This window comes from Athene noctua, chromosome 21 (genome assembly GCF_965140245.1).
Source record: "Athene noctua chromosome 21, bAthNoc1.hap1.1, whole genome shotgun sequence".
Lineage (NCBI taxonomy): Eukaryota > Metazoa > Chordata > Aves > Strigiformes > Strigidae > Athene > Athene noctua.
This window is the reverse complement of record NC_134057.1, coordinates 2,283,834-2,306,194: the sequence shown is the minus strand read 5'-3', so window position 1 is coordinate 2,306,194 and position 22,361 is coordinate 2,283,834. Positions and strand designations below refer to the sequence as shown.

The following is a 22,361-nucleotide window of genomic DNA, read 5'->3' as shown; positions in this document are numbered from 1 at the left end:
GTGGATATTAGTAGGAGGTTTCTTTTGAAAAGAATGATAATGATATAATTAATATTGTTGACATTTAAGCACTTGTCGTTATATTTCAGAGTTAATGATCCTTCAAGAGATATTTTGGTAATTCAGATCTCCCAGAATTGTGTTTTCAAGCTGTTTGAGATGGAGGAAGATAATTTGTTACTCTGGAACACTGTTGGTTTATATTCATGAGGGTTTCTCAGTAATGTTGAGGCATAGTTGGTAATGCAAATTTAAACTTACCACAACAGTTAGAGGCTATCACCTTGTAGATTATGGTATCCTCAGTAAATGTGTGATGTATTCCCTGGAAAGAAAGTAATGACTCATTTATATTCCTAGGTTTTCAGGTTTGTTTTGTCACACAGTACTTTATAAGTTAGCCCTGTGAGAGATGGAGATGAAAGTAGTCATGCAGATCTGAGGAGTTACTAGAATAACAGTAGTTACCAGAGACTATTTAGAGGAACATGCTTTTCCTAATTCTGAATAAACATAATGAGATGGGAGAGGTAGAAGCGCTCACCTCATCTTTCTGCATGTCTTGCAACATTGGGAAGAGGAGCCATTCAAAAATGGATTGTTTTCTTTCTTTTCTGTTTGTCTAGTTTATATTCCTGCAGATGCTCTCCATTTAAAGAAAATAAATTACCTTAGACCTGGGTAAAGCAGGCTCCTATGTCCTCACAAAGTCCCTTTTGGTACTTAAGTGAATTTATAAGCTCTTCACCTGTGTAACACTGGTGTAGTAAATTTGTCCATCAAGCTGCTTGAACCAGAGCATGCAGAGGGATGGTTCTGAATTTTTCTTTTATCCAGAATAGCAAAGTCAGCTTAGTTTCCTATCCAAATTGACCAACTGTTGCAGATGATTGCAAATGATCAAACACCAGAATGTGTTGGCAGATCGGCCGATCTTGGGGGTATAACACGATGGGTGGGAACTCAGGCATCCATCCTGTGATGGCTCAGAGTGCCTCAGGCTCTGGCTCTCTCTTGCTTTTTACTCTCTCTGCCTCTACAGGCATTTGAACTGGTACTTTCCTTCCCTTTGATGACTGTGGGGATGAGGGGGAGGAGGACATGGGTTAGGGCTGGATGCAACAATAAATCTTCTAGCAGGAAAACAGGGCAGAAATTAGTAGGTTCTTTCTTCGGTTGTCTGGTATCAACATCCTTCTGGCAGGGGAAGAGTGTGAGATCACCTTTGGAAATGTGCATTGTCACTTGTGCTGCCTTCAGTTTTGACAGCTTCAGCTTATTGTAGGGGAGAAAAATGTGTTCTGCACATATGCTACACATACACACAGATCAAATGTGTAGGGATTTGAAGCCAGGGTGAGACTGCACTATGAGGAAAAGAAAAAAATCTGGCCAGTTTTGTGCTCTATGTTTGCCTTGATCTTTTTTACTCCTAATGGATTTTACCTAATAGAAGAAATTACGAAGAATGTTGGTGTAGCCCAGTGAAAAATAATATCTGTGATTTGTGTTTAATTATTATAGCTGAAAACAGACAAGGGAACTGGTTGCTGGAGAGACCACAGAGCTGACATCCTTTCATACCTCCAGGTGGGTAGATTTTGGGAGCAATTGGGGAAAGCACTGGGTAGAAAAGACAGGAGGAGACAGCAGAGTCAAAACATCGGGAAGAGGTTCTTGATCTGAATTTGTAGTGTGCTGTGGCTCAGCTTGAGGAGCTTAGTCCTTTAGTACTCTGTGTAGTTTAGTAATCTGTGTACTCTGTGTCTACTTCTGAAAAGGCTGACATGGCCAGTTTTTACCCATGAAGCCTGGAATCATCATATCTGTGATGTCTCTGTGCAGAAGCTCAGACAGAGCCTGGAATGTCATAATCCCAGGGCCACCAAACTTCCTCTGAACTGAAACAAGTGTGAGACTTACTGTGGTCCAAAGTTGCTGTGGTTGACTGGTTGGCTGAGGGCATATGGCTCAGAGAGTAGTTGGGGAGAGATAACCACCAGAGAACAAAATGAAGGGGTGCGATGAGAGGACATGTACACCTCAAACAGCAATCCTGTACTCCTGAGTGTGCGCATCTGGTTATGCAGGTGGTGTACTTCCATGCAAGTCTCATGGTTGGATACTTTTTCATCCTTATTTGTATCACAGAATCATCAAGGTTGGAAAAGAAATTGAAGATCATCCAGTCCAACCATTAACCTCACACTGACCGTTCCCAACTCCACCAGATGCCTCAGCACTGGGTCAACCCAACTCTTAAGCACCTCCAGGGATGGGGACTGCCCTGGGCAGCCCATTCCAACGCCCAACAGCCCCTTCTGCACAGAAATCCTTCCTCAGAGCCAGCCTGACCCTGCCCTGGGCAGCTTGAGGCCATTCCCTCGGGGCCTGGCGCTGGGTCCTTGGCTCCAGAGACTCATCCCCCCTCTCTGCCCCCTCCTGGCAGGGAGTTGCAGAGGGCCAGGAGGTCTCCCCTCAGCCTCCTCTTCTCCAGACTGAACCCCCCCAGTTCCCCCAGCCGCTCCCCAGCAGACCTGTGCTCCAGACCCTGCCCCAGCTCCGTTGCCCTTCTCTGGCCACGCTCGAGTCATTCAATGGCCTTTTTGGGGTGAGGGGCCCAAAACTGAACCCACTCCTCGAGGGGCGGCCTCACCAGTGCCAAGCACAGGGCTCAGATCCCTTCCCTGTCCCTGCTGGCCACGCCAGTGCTGACACAAGCCAGGATGCCATTGGCTTTCTTGGCCACCTGGGCACACTGCTGGCTCCAGTTCAGCCACTGTCAATCACCCCTCAGGTCCCTCTCTGACTGGCAGCTCTCCAGCCACTCCTCCCCAGGCCTGTAGCCCTGCTGGGGGTTGTTGTGGCCCAAGGGCAGCCCCCGGCATTTGCCCTCAGTGAAACTCCCCCAGTTGGGCTCAGCCCATGGCTCCAGCCTGTCCAGGTCTCTCTGCAGCCTCCCTACCCTCGAGCAGATCAACACTCCCACCCAGCTGGGTGTCATCTGCAAACTGACTGAGGGGGCACTCGATCCCCTCGTCTAGATCATCAATAAAGACGTTAAACAGGAGTGGCCCCAAAACCCAGCCCTGGGGGACACCACTCCTGACCGGCCGCCAACTGGATTTAACTCCCTTCACAACTCTTTGGGCCCGGCCATCCAGACAGTTTTTTGCCCAGCAAAATGTGTGCCTATCCAAGCCACGAGCAGCCCCTCTCTAAAAGTACTAAAGCCTAAGAATCTAATAGTACTAAAGGACTAAGCTCCTCAAGCTGAGCCATAGCACACTACAAATTCAGATCAAGAACCTCTTCCTGATGTTTTGACTAATATCTACACCTGTCTTTTCTAGCCAGTGCTTTCTCCAATTGCTCCCAAAATCTACCTACCTGGAGGTATGAAAGGATGTCAGCTCTGGGCTCTGTCCAGTGGGTGGTCATATGTAAGTGGTCTTCTCCATGTAGTATTGTGTAGTAGAGATGACAGAAGCAGTGCGTGCAGCTCTGTATCTCAGATCCTTTCCAGCCATTAGAGGTGCTGGAGGAAATTCTCACCACCTCCAGCATTTGAGATGCAATGACGCTATTGTCCCATCTTGAGATCTTTTCCCTTGCTTTTTAAATTTCCCTCTTTTTGCTGTTTCACTCTTCTTGTTTGTTTGGGGTTGTTTTTTTTTTTTTTGTTCTCAGTTTCCATGGTGTCTGTCTCCCCTGTGGCCTTTGAGGGCTGAGTTGCCTGGAGCAATCACACCTGCTCTTTCTGCTGCCTCTACGAAGCCCGAATTTCTTGTATGAGCAGCAGCTGCAAGGCTGTGAAGAGATTTCTGCCCATAAATAGATCTGTAGCTCCTTTTAAGATCTGCTGTCATCTGGTGGCCCTTCACCAACTAAAACTTCAACATTCTTACCATGCTTTTTATGTGCAAATCAGTGAGGATGAGTTGTTGGGAAGGAATGTGCTCTTGCCTGTTTTGAGTGCTGCCATAGCCTCCTTGGCTTTGTCTTTGGGACTTTCCTTGGTACTCAGATGATATGGAAATTAAATGTTTGCTTGTTTCTTTCCACCTCTGGTAACTGTATACCCAGATGATTCAGCTCAGCATTGATAATGAGCAAATTACATTAAATTTACTGAGATGTGGTTGGCTTCTATTTTAAGGGTACTGACAAGTTCAAGCATGGCTGGTTTTTGAAGCAGGACTTTCTAAAAGCCCAGCTCCTCGTTATGCAGACATCTTCCTCCCTTACCTTCTGGTCAGGGCTTGTGATGTGTCTATGCCAACTTGTACCTGTCAGTGACGGAGCATGGGAATGAAATTAGAATGACTTGAAGTCATCCATGTTGATTCAAACCAATAGCCTCAAACAGGAACAGATAGTAGCCATGCCACCAGTAAGTCCTTTGAGCACTTCTTGGAGCTGCTGCCCACAGGCTCTGAAATGCTCTGTGAAATTATTTCCATGTGGAAAGAGATAATTTCATATATCCTTGAGATAAGATTCTTTTAGAAAAGAGTTTAAGCTCTTTTTCTTTCATATCCATAAAGAGTACATTATCTCTTTTTGAGTTTTCAGTGATAAAATTTTAATTATTGGAGATCTTAAACTGTAAAAGTGATCTAATTTGGTAAAATAATTTTCTTAAAGACAGGAAAAGGTTTGGGGACAGGGAAAGGCTGTTGTGGGATATAAAAACCCCTCTGCTATGTGACAGGGAAGTCTGAGCAGGAGAAGGAAGCCTCTGGCATGGGCTTGGTAGCCACCACATGTGACATTCTGGCTTTTCCAAGTCTTTTGGGGTCACAATGTGGCCTGTAGGTTGGTTGGACAGTGCTTGTACAACTTGTTGAGACTTCTCAGCTTTGCCCTTCTCTTCAGTGGCTGTGCATGTTGTCATCAAAGATGGGTAACACAAAGTGCTGCCTGAGCAATGGGATGGCAGCTTTGTAAACAGGCAGAAGTCCTGTGGGTAGAGCAGGAAGCTTGGAGAAAAGCTGATTTTTTTGATCTAATAGATAATCAGAGAATCCATATAGTAGAAATTTTATGGGATAAAGGGCAGAAACTTCTGTTTGAGGGTTCAGTCAGGGCATCCTTCTGAAATTTGAATTTGCCCCATGTTGTGGAAGCACAGAACTAAGACACATAAAAATGCACAGAGCTAATGCTTGTCTTAGCATGTCTTTGGCTGAATTCTCACCAGCGAATGGTGGTACTGTAACAATTAGTTTAATTGGATTTAATAACGATGATTTGCCTGCTACTCTGCATGGAAACAAATCAGTCCTGCAGAAAGTGGAAAAGATGTTTATGCCCAAGGATGTACACAAATGAGTTTACAACACACATAGTCATGTTTTTAGGAACCAAATTGCAAAGCCTGCCATGTATATGAAAGTAATCCTAATTTACTTTCCTAAAAGATAAGTTTGTCTCTTTAAAAACATACTTCCAAATTAGTCTTAAATAAAAATGTTACTTGGTTTGTTCTCATAGTTTCCAATGGTAGTAGTATTTCAGATTACACTTGGAGATCTTTGTGGTTTTTTTGTTTGATTTTGAGCTCCAACTTTTTAGTATCAATTTAGTTGCTATGATATGACTTTGGCTTAAATTAGGGGCTAAGTATGAGGACTGACCTCACCCGTGTTGGAGATTAAGTCTTGTGAAGGTGAATAGTGCTGTTAGTGTCTTATCCAGATTTACTCTTCATTTCCAATGCTTTTCTTTTCTTTCCATGACCCTAAGTGTCTGTTACTGTATACTTTAAATGTTTCTCCTTGACTAGTTTTCTGGTGGTTTTCCAGTGCATCATCTAGGGGTCTTTCTGCCCCAGATCAGTTATTTCTACGGAGGAAACAGGATTGATTGTAAGCTAAGCAAATCAACTGTACATTGAAAGATGTCAATTAAAAGGATGTGTTATCCATAGACTGGTCATTATGAAGTTGTAGCCATCGCTGCTTAGCACATTGATGTAGTGCAGGGGGAAAGCACAGTGAAATTTTCTTATTAACAATTTTAATTAACTTTTAATTGATTTCTAGGAAGATAAATGGTTTCATTACAAAGTCTTACAATGAATACCTTCATGGGAATTAAACATTCGTGGAAACTTCCTGACAATTGTTCTGATAACAAAACATGAAAATCTCTTATGATCTTCCCAGATGTCTGTAGCCTAATTTATGAAGTCAAATAAATGAAAATACCTTGCTCACAGAATGCCCTTTGTTTAATTTACATAACATTATTCATCATGCCATAATTTAATTAAAAGGAGGAAAAATAACAGGTCAGCATTCAGACTGTGTTGAGGGCCTGATAGCTCAAGGGAAAATATATGAATTTTGTCCATCCCTACAAGGGCAGTTATGTAATAGCAAGAATTATTTGGTTTATACTGAAATTTGAGTATTAGTTCAGTATGTGAGAACAAAGATATCAATTGAACAAAATCAAAACAGTTTTCTATTGCAATCATCTGCCTCTTTTGAGTGTAGAAGAATAAGAATGAAATGTGATAACATTTGGTTTTGAAGAACACAATAAACAAACTATAGAAAATCAAGTGGTTCTTCAGAGAGCAATGATTAAAATATCATTAAATGGGACAAACATGTTAAGTAAAATGAAAATTTCTAACTAATGTGTCCATTCTAGCTATCTGCTGACTGCATCCATCTTTCATCCAAGCATGTACTCCGAGATGATTTGAGAAGCAATGAAACACCTAAATCAGTGTAAAATAAGAATTCCCCTCAGACACCACCTAACGCTGAAGATACTTCAGCATTAGAAGTATCTGAGGCGCTTGACTTCAAAAGCACCTAGTTTGTCTTCTGATTATGTGCACAGTTGTCCAAGGTTGAGCAACTAAATGTGTATCTTCTCCTGAAGTCCAGCTGGGATCCAGTAAACCTGCCTTCTGTCACTGCAAATTCAGAGATTTGTTTCTGTGGGATCTTCAGCAAAATATCAGAGGGAGGCAAGCTGCTGTAAACAAGAAATGCTGAGTAGCCACACAAGCATTAGTAGCCTGTAGAATATTACCCTAGTTTACCTTGTTGCTCCCATGTAGGTATGTCCCCTGTATTTAAAATGTGCCTTAAAACATGGTGCTTTTTTTCTGTTTCTTTAGGCTACAGATGCAGATGCTGGTGTTAATGGTCAAGTTCATTACAGTTTGGCAAACTTCAACAATCTCTTCCGAATCACATCAAATGGTAGCATTTATACAGCAGTTAAACTCAACAGGGAAGTAAGGGACTACTATGAACTTATTGTTGAAGCAACAGATGGAGCTGTGGACCCCCGTCGTTCCACACTAACTTTAGCAATCAAAGTGCTGGATATTGATGACAACAGCCCTGTTTTTACTAATGCTTCCTACAATGTCTGTGTGCCAGAAAATCTACCACCAGGCACTGTCTTCCTGCAATTAGAGGTAAGAAAGCATTATGGAGTGAAGGAGATGTTTTGTAAATGTTCTGTATGTTCTTAACTGGTCAGTGAGACTGCACTAAAAGATTAGAAACTTGAGTGGGGGAAGTTATGACACTTAACTGACTGAAAAATGCATGACCTTTAGACAGGTACATAAAGATACTTTGAAGTTGAGGTTCATTTGGAAATAAGAGCAACTGTTAAAAAACAAACAACGAAACCTACACTACTACTGTCATTTCTTGGAATATTGTTCAACACGTTTAAAGTGCTTTTATTTATTTTTGACAGCTTATTATATTGCTTCTACCTGTTTACATTAGTAGGAATCTCAGCTGATTTAGATGTTTAAGGCAAACCTAGATGTCCAATCTCACATTATAGGTAAAGGAGATAAACAGTTGCTTCCAGAAGCACCTAACCCAATCCAAGATCATTATCTTAGATAGCTGGAGTAAAGTGAGCACCTGGATTTGTTGTCTTCTCTTCACTGACTATAAAAGATACTCAGACAATTAAGAGTTAATTGTTCAAGGATGAGATTCACTTCCTGTAAGCAGTCTATATATCCTCCGGATGTTTTGGTCAGCATCCTTTAATGAGAAGAGTCTGTCCTGGGACAATTTCAGCAAGCATGGTTTTCTCTGAACCTGACTGCAGATAAATCTAATGTCAAATTACAGCTAAAGCAATCGCATAATACTCACCCTGATGAAAGTTAATATTCTTTGTCCAAATACTGGTATGAAATAAAACCAGCCATGCTGTCAGACATCTGCTTAGCCCAGCATCCCCTCCCTGGCAGTGCCCGATAGCAGGTGCCCAGGGAAGACAAGAACAGACTGAGCTTCCAGCGACTCTTGACTAAAATACTGTGTTTGTTTCCTGTAGGAGGTATCTCTGGATTTTAAAACCTTAAGTGGATTTGTCTTCCTTGTGTTTGTGCAGTAGTATTAAGTACATAAAATACTACTAGAATAATATAATGAAATTAAGTTTGTTTACATAGCTTTGTTTTTTTGTTCTTTAAATCTAGTAGGGACTTTTTGTGAAAATGGATTTTGTTTCTTTTTAAGTACTTTTTTTTTTTTCCTGTATGTCATTCTCTAGGCAAAGGATATTGATCTTGGTTCTGATGTTAACTATCGAATACGGACGCAGGAAGCACTACAGTATTTTGCACTGGACAAACATACAGGCGAGTTATCGCTTTTGCAGTCCTTGGATTATGAGTCATTCTCTGACACAGAAGCAACCTTCACCTTTCTTGTGGAAGCCTTCGATAGCAAGGGCACTATGCCTCCTGGCCTCGCTACTGTCACAGTGAGAGTAAAGGTAAGAGGAATAACTTATCAGTTGATGGCATCCTCTCCTATTTCTTACAAAATATTTTCATCAACTCTTACAGGTGTCCTGATGAAGCACCAGAGCACAGCAGCAGTATGTCTGCTTTTCTGCTTTTCACTTGTGTGAAGCTGCTGCCTTTTTCTGACAGCAACGTGTTCAGTTAAACATACACTTTAAACCAGCTATAATTACTTTGCTATATGCAGTTACATAGTTAACTCTTGGATTGTAGATTTATGAAGTACAAGAATACCTGAGATGTACATAAACGTTTAGTCCTTTAGAATCCCTGAAAGGTTGAGGTACGTACCTAATGGAATTGTTTGCAAAAATGACACCATCACGTTTCAGTTAAAGCTCTCATAAATTGTAATTTTATGAACCATTCAGGTGTACTGACTGCTGATGTGGCACACCAAATCCTGTATTTCAGATTCTGATGCTTAAAAATACAGAGCTGCAAAGGAACAGGCTTACTTAGTGATCTTGTACAATGAATCATTTTCATGCAGCAAGTTAGAGCATCTCCTCTGGGTTTCAGTTATCCCGCTAGTAATATGGGGATAATGGTATTCTGTTTGGTAACGATCCACAAATGAAAAGCATTTGTAGCTGAAACATTAGCACTTACCCATCTTAGTTTGGTTGATGTACTCATGTCCGAGAGGAAAGGATATTTTAGGTGCGTTAAATCGCGTCTCCTTGCATTTACAAAGGGGCAGTTCTGGAGCCAGTCAGTGGAGTCCTTTTGTGCAGTTTCATCATTTTTGTTAACTTTGTCAGTGAAGAACTGTGAGCTGTGGGAGAGAAGAGAGTTTAATTGCTTGTATTTTAGCTAAGAAGCAAAAATTGTAGCAGGAAGAAAAGCATAGCTCACAAATGTGAACTTCATATCTGACAACTTCAGTTTAAACGTAAGTCTGCGGAAAGTATTTAGCATATATGAATCAGTCTCGGGTTCAGCTTGCTGTGTATCTGCAGATGCTATGAATTGCCACATGATTTTGAGTAATTCTGTTTGTTAGTCTCTACTGAGCTCAGAATTATTTTAGGGACAGTAAATGTCTCCAATTATTAGCTTTGATGACATTGTTAGAAGGCTTCTACAATACCTCTCTGTCTCTGCCCAATTTTTCAGACTTAGTTGCAGGTCACCTGTTTCCTAGCAGTCTGCGCTCTTCCCTGGCAGTTTCCAAATCAGTCAGAGAAAAACATAGTTTTTGACATCACTCCCTGAGCCTTTTCTGTTACTTTTAAGGAGGAAGTTGCTCAAACCTGTTTTTTTCCTAAAAGAAACTTTTCCCCAGCACAGCGAATTTTTAAAATAATGAAGTGTTTGGGTTTGGGTGTTTTATTGGCTTTTTTAAAGGTACTTGTTTTCAAATAGGAATGTATTTGGAGAGAAGATGTAGTCTGCATCATAGGAGTGAGCCAGCTGTATAAGTGTGATTGTATTGTGTTCGTTACTGACGGGGTATAGGGGAGTGATACAGTCTGACTTGGTCACTTTAATGTAACAGCAGCTTGTATGTTGTCAAAGGAGGTGGTGTGGGAACAGAGATTTTAAGAGAGGCATTATTAGGTTCAAAATCCATGTTTTTTGTGTTTCTAGAAACTCTTCCCACACATGACCAACAAAAGGGGAACCTGGTGATACTTATTTGGAAAAGCAGCATGTGAGAGACTGGAATACTGGGCTGGAGCCAGGAGTAACAATTTCTGTAGTAGAAGGTATTAGGCTGGGGACAGAACCGGGCTTGAAAGTCAGGACAAGCAGTTTATATTTTAAAAGAGAAGGAAAATAAATCAAATAAATTATTATTATCATAGTCACATGCTGAGTTTTGGAACAAATCTCTGGACATAATTAAATATTATATATATCGCTGAGATTATGATTATGCTTGGCTTGCAACCTTGAGTGATGGTAGAGCAGCAGTTTTTTGCGTGACATTTGAGAGAATGAGGGAGGGCTTGTGGAAAACACATTTTTAATATCTCCTTTCGTTGGGCAGATGTCATTAATGGGTTAAAAGTCAGACAGTAGAAATTTAGAACTTTGGTGTTAAGAGATGTCTGGAATAGAAAGAATGGTTTCTTTTGGGCATACAGATGAATTTTCCAAATACAAAATTTATGGGGGGTGAGAAGGGGGAAAGGTGGAGCTTGAAATCAAAGCCTTGTGCTACCCCTCTGTGAGATGAAAAGGATCCACATGAGGACACCTCGAATGGTTGATTCAAGAGACAGAGCAGCAGGAGAGGGAGGCAGAGTCTTGGATGCCATGTAAGAATAAGATGAAGAGCAGGCCTTGGCTGTGAAAAGAAATACAGAAGTATAAACTGTGTTCCAATGTAGTTTGTGTTAGTTGTTAAGGGAAAAGACTGATATTTCCCCTTGTTCTGAAAGGGGAGAGCTAATGGCCAAAAAAGTTGTGGTGAAGGGAGTTAAATCCAGTTGGCGGCCGGTCACGAGTGGTGTGCCCCAGGGCTGGGTTTTGGGGCCACTCCTGTTTAACATCTTTATTGATGATCTGAACGAGGGGATTGAGTGCACCCTCAGTCAGTTTGCAGATGACACCCAGATGGGTTGGAGTGTTGATCTGCTCGAGGGTAGGGAGGCTGCAGAGAGACCTGGACAGGCTGGAGAGATGGCTGAGCCCAACTGGGGGAGTTTCACTGAGGGCAAATGCCGGGGGCTGCCCTTGGGCCACAACAACCCCCAGCAGGGCTACAAGCCTGGGGAGGAGTGGCTGGAGAGCTGCCGGTCAGAGAGGGACCGGGTGATTGACAGCGGCTGAACAGGAGCCAGCAGTGTGCCCAGGGGGCCAAGGTGGCCAATGGCATCCTGGCTTGTGTCAGCACTGGTGTGGCCAGCAGGGACAGGGAAGGGATCTGAGCCCTGGGCTCGGCACTGGTGAGGCCGCCCCTCGCTGAGTGGGTTCAGTTTTGGGCCCCTCACCCCAAAAAGGCCATTGAATGACTCGAGCGTGGCCAGAGAAGGGCAACGGAGCTGGGGCAGGGTCTGGAGCACAGGTCTGCTGGGGAGCGGCTGGGGGAACTGGGGGGGTTCAGTCTGGAGAAGAGGAGGCTGAGGGGAGACCTCCTGGCCCTCTGCAACTCCCTGCCAGGAGGGGGCAGAGAGGGGGGATGAGTCTTCTGAGCCAAGGCCCCAGCGCCAGGCCCCAAGGGAATGGCCTCAAGCTGCCCAGGGCAGGGTCAGGCTGGCTCTGAGGAAGGATTTCTGTGCAGAAGCGGCTGTTGGGCGTTGGAATGGGCTGCCCAGCGCAGGGGGGGAGTCCCCGGGATCCCTGGAGGGGTTGAAGAGTCGGGCTGAGCCAGCGCTGAGGGATCTGGGGGAGTTGGGAACGGTCAGGGTGAGGTTCATGGTTGGACTGGAGGAGCTGCAAGGTCTTTTCCAACCAAGATGATTCTGTCTTTGCTGGGGGTGAAAATTCCTCATCAGCGCAGAGGGATAAGGCACTAAAACCACCTTGAGGATAGAGGTAGTGTACACCTTGTACAAGGCCAATGTCAGCAGGGTAAGGTGACAGAGGGAGCTGATTCCTGTCCAGCAGCCCAGTGAGGGTATTTACAAGGGACTGAATTTACCCCTCGGTCTTGAATGCATGATGGCATAGATATGTGTTATGTAGCAGTCCTGAGCCTTGTACTCAGTGTATTGTTTGATGACAATCCAGGCTTTTTTTCCTCTGCATTTTTAACCACAGTCCAAGTTCTGCTTTAGGCCATGTCTAAAGATAACTCCCAATGACCATGTTCACTCGTTCATTGGAGTAATTTATAATTTTTTGCTGACCAATTAAGATGTCTACACAAGGAATTGAAGAGGTTCTAAAACTCATGACTTCTGCCAGACCATTGTCCATGTGAAAGCCTGTGGTCAGGGTCAGGGTGCTTCTGCGGGGGGACATTCCACATCTCTGCTCTGGGGGAGCTGTTCCTTCCCACTCAGCCTGTCTTTTGCTTCTGCTCTGGGACCAGGGACTGGATGTGTCTGTTTTCTCTTAATAGTAAATATGCTTTCACTTTATGTTAGAAGATGTTATTAGAGTAATTATTTTAATACAGTGTTCATGACCTCAAAAAGGGAATAAACCAAGTGCAGATACACTGTAAGCCCTAAGATAACAGTTGTGCACATTTCAGTCTTCTAATAAATTGCACTAGAGAAAACCAGAAGCAAGCATTAACACAATAGTGGGTCCAGGGAATTCATGTAACTGTTGATTCTGTCCCTATAATCCTCAAAGCATTATTTGCATTACAGAGGTCTCCAGGTCCTTTTGGGTTTTTGCTGCTCTGTTAACATTTGACATTTTTCACAGTCCAGCTCTTAACTGAAAGCATTGTAATTTTTACTGTGTAGTAGGATTCTGTTAACAAACTATGGACAGCATCTGATGGTATCATATATCATGTGATACAAACCAGAACGAGCTGCAGTGTGATATACCCAAAATCACACTGATCCTTGTGGCTAGGAGGAGGGTGGATGCACACAGTGATTTTCTTTAGACTCTTGCTTTCAGCCTTTGGCATGACAAGTTACAAATAGTTTGTATTAACCTTACCTGAACTTGATCTAAACACAGATTGCATAGCAGAATACTCACTGCAGAAAAAATAATCTGTTACCTGCATGTCAGTATTGAAAAACATTATTAGCCTCTGCTGCAGTCAAATGGCCCTTTGCATCATGTAGACATCTTGTGCTGCTTTCACTGAAGAAAGCCAAAGTTAAATTAATGAATTGTTGCATCCTTTCTGGTATTATTGAAGAGGAGTAGTATAAGTGGCATTGATTTCTTCTTGCCAGAAAGATGCAAACCACTTCAAAAAGACTGAGATTTTTCTTTCTTCCCCAGTTCTCAGATGCCTCTCCCTGCTTTCGTAACTTTTCACCTTAACCTGAAATTACTAATGAGGCATCTTGTCTTGGGATAGCATGGGAGATAGCACAAGTGTTCATCCAGAATAATTGATGATTGTCATCTGATCTGTAATCAAGAACACAAAACTTGTTATTTCATCTGGATTTTTTTAAAAATATATATAATTATACAGGCTAGACATAGCAAATTTTAGTAGTCTTGAAAACATAATTTAAGGGATAAAAACATTAGCAACTCCAAGAAACAATTTGTGTACTATTTGCCACTGTCGAGAAATAATTTCTCTCACCATGAGAATGGCAGAGATTTGCATTCATTCAGTGTCAGAGCGAGCTGAACTGTTTGCTAAGAGTGGCTGCAGTGCATATTGCAGTGCACACAGGCATCCCCTCACAATATAAATGATTCCTAGTATTGGAAGAAGAGAAATCATTACTGTTCCAATGGTGTGCTTATTATTAGGATTTAGGATTTCAAAACAATTACTATGGTAATAGAGCTTCATAACAGAATCAGGACTAACCTTTTTCCAGTTTATATTGCTGTTAAATGAGTAATGTGATCCTAAATACATATTACAAGAATTTCTGTATCATGGGGCCTGTAAGGTACTTGCATATTTTATGCTATGTCCTCCTCTTATTATTATTGCCAGCATTAATTTTGTATTACTTTATGTCTCTCTTTTGTTTGTTATAATTGCTTTTTCTTATTCTTTGTTCTGGGATTGGTTTTCTTTTTAGATTTTCAAGTAGAGTATGTAGTGTAATGAAGCCATTATCTCTGGCTGATGAATCAGTGATAGAGCAACAAGAATAAATAAAAACAGATCTATACGTTTCTAGCAATAAAATGAGACTAGCCACCAAATATTACATATAATTCCTACTGTGCCTTAATCCTGGTGGACTGTTATAAACATTATACAGTGAATTTCCAACTATAGCCATGAACATCAATAAACATATTGTCATCATCAGGGAGTATACAAACTTCAACTGCCAAACTAGTTTTTCAAGAGATATATGCCATTGGTAAGTTAGAAGTTATCATACACTTTAGATCATTTTAGATTGGTATTAATTGTGGGGGTAAATTTGAATCTTTCAAAATCACTATACTAAGCCTTCCCTTCCTTGGGAACTTTGCATAAAAGAAACAAACCAACCATACAAAAATCTGTAACAGCTAAATCTTTATCTCTGGCCTGCTTCCTCTGAATGGTCCATCATCAACATGATCGCTCTTGGGGTCCTTCATGTTTGAGTTGGAGGCAAACAGCATGATCTTGGCTGTAATGATGCTGTAGCAGTGCAGAGCTCCAACCTGCTTACACAAGAAAGCTCCCATCCTTTCTCTGACCTCCTAAACCTTGAATCAGAACAAGGAGAAATATAATTTGTTTGCTTTTCTAATGTGGGAGGGTTAGAAGCAGCTGCATGTTTGTGGATGGATCACCCTCTCAAACCAAATAATCAGAGCCAACTGCAAAGCAAAGAAAATAAAGGTGTGTTGGAGCAAATATGCAGGAACCCAGCGTTTGAGACAGATGAAATAAAATGCTACAGCAGGACCCTTTCCTCTCACAGAGCACATTTACTCTAGTGCTGCAGAGAGCTGGGGAGTGAGTGGCTTTAACCTCTATAAAATGCTTGAATGGTCACTAGGAGAGAATGGGAGAAGGGGGATCCATAGGTTGTCCTTAGGGAGGGGGGAGACATCTTGGTTCAAACCCTGCTCCATCAGATGTTTAAATATCCATGCAGGTGTGTAGCTGCCACTGCTTTCTCTTCCTGCAGGTATTTACTAGAAATTCACTCAAGTCTTGTTTCTAATGAGCAGGTGAGCAGTAATACATCATTGCTTCATTATGGTGGGATTGCATGTTATGGTGAGATTTAATTACAATAATAATGAAGATTTTCTGCCAGAAATTATACAGGTAATGATGAATACATGGAAGATAAAAGACATTAGTGAATCAGTTAAGGGTTGAACACGTCATCAGTTTCTAATATTTCTAAAATAAAATATGTTATGTTTTTTTTTCAATAAATTTACATCCATGAAGTTAATCCTTCCTTTCTAACATGTAATGAAAACCATTTCCCATTAAAGAATAACAGAGCAGTCCAGCACAGCAGCAGCACATAATTTACAGGAAGGTTAAAAAAATGAGCTGTAATGCCTCCAAGATGTAACTGCTTATTTATCACTTTTCTAGTGGCATTAATGAAATAACAGGCATGGTGTTGGACTACCATGCCAGTAAACAGATGCAGGGTTTTTTTTTTCAATCTCAACTTATCTGTTCAATCATCTGTTAGTCATTTATTGCCTCGGATATTCCACTATGAATATTATACCTTAATTTATATTATGAGCTACTTTAGGGCTTGCTGAGCACTAAATATGAAAAAGAGGCAGTTATACCATGTTAACAAGCCTCTATTTTGTATAGCTTCAAAGAACCCTGTGTAAAGAAGCACTGTACCCAGTTACAGACAAAATTCAAAGTGCCACTTCAGACAGTTTGTCACAGCATCTTGTCAGCATCATCACAAAGATTTTGGACTTAATCCTCAAAGTTACTCAACGTTGCTTGGTTCTCTGACCTCAGTCCTTCTAAATTAGTCACTGTGGTTGATGCATAAATCTAAAAGATTTTTCAAATACTTGTGGCAAAGCTAGGAGTGGTTTTCAAGCAGTGGTTTACTTCAGTGGACTTAATGTAAATACAAAATCGAAACAATACCTTAGCAAATCAAAATGTAGGCTCACAAAGACAGGTTTGCTTGCAGACTTTGTTGTGTATCTTGGAGAATGAATGTACTGGTGAGATGTATGAACCTTAAAGAAGAATACCTTTAAGAGTAGTAAGTGTTTATTAAAAGAAGCTTAGAGAATACATATAGAATGGGAAGGGGCTTCAAGTTCTCGATACTCTGGTATCTGGTGCAATGAGGTATTATATATACATATATAAACTGTTTATATACAGACTGGTATCCTGTGATGTCACTGCAGCAGGACTGAGGACCCTAAGTGGGATGAAATGGGGTCCTGGGCCCAGGGGCAGGGTTTTGGGGGGTCTAGAGGAGGCTGGTATTGGCCGCTAAGGGCTGGGGATGCCTTTAGGGTGGTGATATCTCATGGTCTTTAGGGTTTTTCCATTCTGCTTATTTAGTACTGAAATATCTTGGATTTTTTTTATATATAAGGTTTTGAGTGACATCTTCCTATGGTTAAAGAATGCACAAGAGGAATAATGATTTTCAAGTATACTGATACCGAAAGACCCCTTTCCTTTCTGTAGAAGACAGTTTCACGGATATACTGGAGGAATGTTAAATGTGCCCTTGGAAGTCCCCAAACAGCAGGGGATTATTAAACACTTGGAGGCAGCTCAGATGGGAAGCCACCAGCTCTGTTAATGTGCACATAGACTTAAGTGGCAGATGTTCAAAACAAAATGACAGCAGAAAATTGCAGATACATATCTGTAGTTGTAGAAAAAGATTGGGAAGTTGTGAAAATTTCAGTGTGTGACATATGCTATGCTTTGAAGTAAACCTTTTTACTTTCTTCCTTTGTGGGATTACGTTATGTACATTTAACATTAGTGAAAGAAGTGATTGCTTTGAAAATACATTTTTTTTCCTATTTATTACACTTGTGATAAAAGCCAGCAGACCGCAAGAGCTGTAAATGCCTAATATGCATTTATTAGCTCAGACACTGTTCAGTCACGCTGTTTTTTATAGCAAGGGAATGTTAATTTCCACTTAGATATAGTTGACTAGAAACCTTGGTATCAGCAGGTGTAATTAAATAATGCAGTCTTAAAGCAGTAGGAAAAACACATGGATGTACTTACAAACCCTTTATGTAAGTATTTACAAACTAGGAAAATGTAATATTTAAGAACCTAACAAACAATGAGTGATTATTTTTTTTTTCAGTCAGGTCAGAAGTAGGAGAGTAAAATATTTCCTCAGACTTTTAGAATCTTTATGGTAGGATGCTTTCTGCTTAGCAGTGGAGGAGAGAAGCAAGAAGAAAGGAAAGCTTTGTGCAAAATTGCATTTGTAATGCAGGTTCTCCAGGTAGGCACCTCTACCCACGTACTCTGTGGATAATGGTAAAAATTATCTAAACAGGATGATTCTCTTAGTGGTGTAGATAAACCAACAGCATCTGTGATTTTGGTGTTCTTCAACAGGAATTTGTCCCTCTGGAACTGTTCAGCAGATTACTAATTAGATTTTGTTGTCGTGGTATTACAGTTATTTTAATAAACAATCAATATTTGATTATAATTAGGTCACAATCCACAAAAATCAGGAATTAAAAAGCAGACTGATTTTTTTAAGCTGCAAAAAAAACCCAAAACCTAGATGACTAGATGTAAAAAAGTATAAACCTGTTTTCATAAGAAGGAAATTGAGAGAGGGTAGAACACGTTGATCTTCATGCGTGTTGAGAGGAGAGGCTTTGCTCCTATTTGGTAGGGCTGCCCTCTAGTGTGCTGCAAGCTAAAGGCAGCAATTTTGTCAGTGCGGTAACAGGGTTCCCTTTGTAGGATAAAAGGGCATTTGCACAAATTATTATGCCTGATATAGATATGTATACATAAATACATAGTTATAAATATATATCAAATATATTGGAGTTGTCTGGAGTTGCTTCTGTTTGTGTGAAGGCAGCTGGTGATGAATGAAGTTTTTGATCTTTATTTTTCTCTTACTTGTCGTAGTATCTTGTCAGCATCATCACAAAGATTTTGGACTTAAATCTCAAAGTTACTCAGCATTCCTTGGTTCTCTGACCTCAGTCGTTCTAAATGAGAAGATTTATATTAGAAAAACAAAATTCTACCAAAACATGTTTTCAAAAAAATTTATTATTCTTTAGAAAGTCTTTGTAATAATCAAATCAGACAAGTCTGATAGTAATGTTGCATGTTATTAATTGAAACATAGTAAAAGTCCGGAGCTGTAGCTCACTGGAGTGAGAAGGGGCTGCATGCTGAGCTCATCACAGCTTCCTTGCTCTCAGCAGCCAGCAGGAAGGAGCTGTAGTCCTGGTGTGTCCGGCTCCTTCCTTCAGGCATGATTTTCTAAATATCCTGGAACTGCCATAGCAACTCTTGGTGCAGTTGGCCCTCCTAAGCTTTGCTGCTCAGGTTACGGTTTTGAAGCCTGTTATATTATTTCCATACACACGTCTCGATCCTTGAGGTGGTGGATGTGCAGAATCCACTGCGAAGCCAGAGGAACACTGGGACTGCTCCAGTTTGTGCCCAAGACTGTTGTAAATCCTGGTGACTCCTGGATCCCGGAGCTGCCGAGGGGCACTGGACACACCACACTGTGTGCACCTCGGAGGAAGCGAAGGGGCAGGGACGGTGCAGGGAAGAAGGCAAACGTTTCAACCAAGTTTTTTGTTTCCCAGGTTAGTGAATGAGGCAGAAGAGGGATTATTTCACCCAGGTGTTAGATGTTTCTAGTCTTTATTTAGTGGAGTAAAAGCATTAAAAGTCTCTTGGTGTCCCCATAAATCAAAAATATATTAAAGTCTCTGAAGTCCATTTAAGTTTACAAGTTAATTTTATGCTGGGAATGCTGTACTGCAGGAATTCTTCTTCTGCTCTAGTGGTGTATTGCACTCCCACATTGGTGGTCACCACCTGTCTTACAAGCACCTAGTATCAGCGCATTACAGCTACCGACTGTCTTAATCATTTTTAAATTATGTATTGATTTTCCTCCTTAATGCCTTTCCTCCCCCATGCTTTGTTTCTCCTCATTGGCATTCCTAGATGACTATCTTAGTTCACCAACATTTTTGTTCAGCATTTTCATAATCTTTGCAGACAGGTCAATATTTGTTTTGCACAAACCTTTTGCTAAATAACAACCCTTTAAATTTTGTAAATGAGATGGATCTTGTTCAGAGGGTAAGGAAGTTGGCCAGGAACTGGGATCATTCACTAGCTAAGGGTGATGTCTGAGTTAACAAATGAATTGGCATCAAGAAATCTCTTAATATGTCTTTCTTTGCTTTTGAAGGTACTAATGTGGATTCTCAAGAACAACAGTATTTGAGCATTTCACCCATATCTTTTTCATGCTTGATTTTTAATCTTTGTGCCAGGCAAGGATGTAAGACTGTGTCCTGTTCTGCTTTTATGTGCTGCCCAGTGTGAGCAATGTGGAACAAAACCAAACAAAAAGTGGTAGATAAAGAGCATCTGTGATAGGGAGAAAGCTTTGGGGGTTTTATGCTTTGACTTTCACTCTGTTTTGTAAACAAAGATGTATAAAAATATAATAAGTCTGCAGGTAGATAAGCAGTGACACAAAGGCTGGTTTGTATTTATATATAAATATGTGACTGTTATTACCTCACTGTCAAAATATACAACACAAGTATTTTAAAGTGATAGAGAATTCGTTACCTATATTTTCCACTTACATATTTTCGTGTGTGTCTCATAGTTAATAGCAGCCTGGATTTATATGACTGAAGCAATGAACTGTGAACAGCTGTAAGATGCTGCAGGTGATTGCACTACTTCTTACTACCACTGTGTGGAAGGTTACTACTCCATTCCTAACCTGTGGTTAGGGATTGCACTCATATGGTGCGTCTGTTTCTATGCAAAGTCAGGTTTAGTGGGTTTTTCAGTAGAAGTCAGCAGAAGAGTAATCTTGAGTTATTTAGCTGTGTAAAAACATTCTATGTCTTTGGTCTCTGGTAATACCAGAAGCCTAGTACTTTCTCTAAATATTATGTTTTTGCCCAAAGTCCCTCTGTGATGGAAAGCTGAAAACTCTATGTATCTGTCAGGGAATGCTGATTACTCACTGTTAAGTTGACTTCGATGAAGAAAATAAGATTGGGAACCTTGACTCCAGGGGCATTGGGCATGGGATATGGCGGATCATGCCCATGAACTCTTGAGCTTTTCACAGAAAATACAGTGTGCTTTCTTTCTGTACTCTAATAAAATCAGATCTGGACTGTATTCCATCCTTGGTGTGGTATTTTTTTTGCCAGAAAACCAATAGTTCCTTTTTGTGACCTTTCTGGTACCTTTAAGTGTCCATAATATGTAAAGACACAATGATAATACATTAATTTCTCCAGCATGGCTCTAACAAAATTTCAATTTACCAGTAATTACCCAGATAAGTCGTTTCTTCCTACCACCTCTGAACAAGAATTTACTAGAATAAAGCAAGCATTGCAACCAAAAAAAAGCCCATTTCCATGTCATCTCCATGTTTTGCATGTTAAACCTTCTGTCTGCAGAAAATTCCCCCCTCTGCTTCAAACAGTTACTCATTGTAGACGTTTGCAATGAGTTCATGAGACTTGATCATCTGTCTGTAATGACAGCCTTGCTCTCTGAAGTGCACTAACTGCAGCTGCATAATGAGAAGACCTGTGGTGATTCTTATGGGGAACTTTTATTTTGTTAAAAGTGGAAACATTTAAGCTTGAACTCTGCTGTAAAAAAAAATAAAAAAATAAAAAAATCAGTGGCTGCTTTAGGATTCAGGAAGACATGAGCCAGGAAGAAGAGCACGTGGAGCTGTTCTGTCTAGTTATGACTGAAACATTTGGTGCCTATTCGGTCGGCTCGACTAAGGTTTATGAGGCACAGCTGTGCATAAAGCTTGTCTTAGAGGAAAGACAAGTTAGAGAGACAGAAGGCTTTCTGTGTCCTGCTTAAGCTTTGCTTTGTATTCCTGTGTATTTTCTACTGATCCATGTATCTTGAAAAATAGGTGCGTTAAGTAGGATGACTGAGTAATTTTCTATAACAGAAGAGTGTAGTGTATCATCTTTGAACAGGATTATGCTTACCAGTACCTTAAATCACAGATTTTCAGGCGCTAAGGTCACATAAAGGTATTCAGAAGATAACAAAAACATCACACATTGATTCTCCCCACTCCCCCCAGTGAGCAAACAGCCGAGTGTGATCTCTTGCTGCTACGCCAAGGAAAAAAGACCAGATATGGTTATGGATTTGCAGGTGCACAGAGAGAGATGGATTCAAAATAAATAAGTACAGATAAAAGGCTGGGTTATTTCAGAAACTTCACCTGCTTCATGGAGGTGATCCTAAGCATCCTGATCATGGTAAGTAAAAGCAGGGGGGGGGGGGGGGGGGGGGAAACAAACAGAAAAGAGTTATCATGACGGTAGAATTGGGTCATTACCCCAGATGGAGACTTCATATGGAAGGACAGACGGTATCTTCTCTGTGTGTATGCAGTTTTTAAAAGGTTGAGTATCTCACGGGAAAACTTCCAGGGTTTACGAACCACAACAGTTCCAAACGTAGTGACTTACACAGTTGTAAGAAATATCTATGTCATGTTGTATCACGTTTCTCCTATAATACTGGAGATTATTTTTAATATTCCATACCTAGAATTTCTGTATTCGTAACTGCTTTGTGTCTGCTTAAAATAAAGTAATTCCCCATCTTTTCTTTGAGGTAGAATGGCTGTGAATGGAGTCTTACAGTGTGAAAATGCTGTATGATGTTGGTTTATTTGCCACAGCAATAGAGTGGAGTTACTGGGAGCAACATGGAACAAGGGATAGCTTATTTTACAAGCATGATGTCACTTTG

General features: G+C 40.9%; 1 protein-coding gene across 1 annotated transcript in view; it reads left to right on the top strand.

Moving 5' to 3' along the window:
* The window catches only part of PCDH15 (protocadherin related 15), a 448,489-nt gene that overhangs the window by 312,077 nt on the left and 114,051 nt on the right, over positions 1-22,361 (top strand). The window contains exons 19-20 of the mRNA XM_074924175.1: positions 7,142-7,447; positions 8,557-8,781. Coding sequence (XP_074780276.1) covers positions 7,142-7,447; positions 8,557-8,781 — 531 coding nt within the window. The remainder of the gene's footprint in view (positions 1-7,141; positions 7,448-8,556; positions 8,782-22,361) is intronic.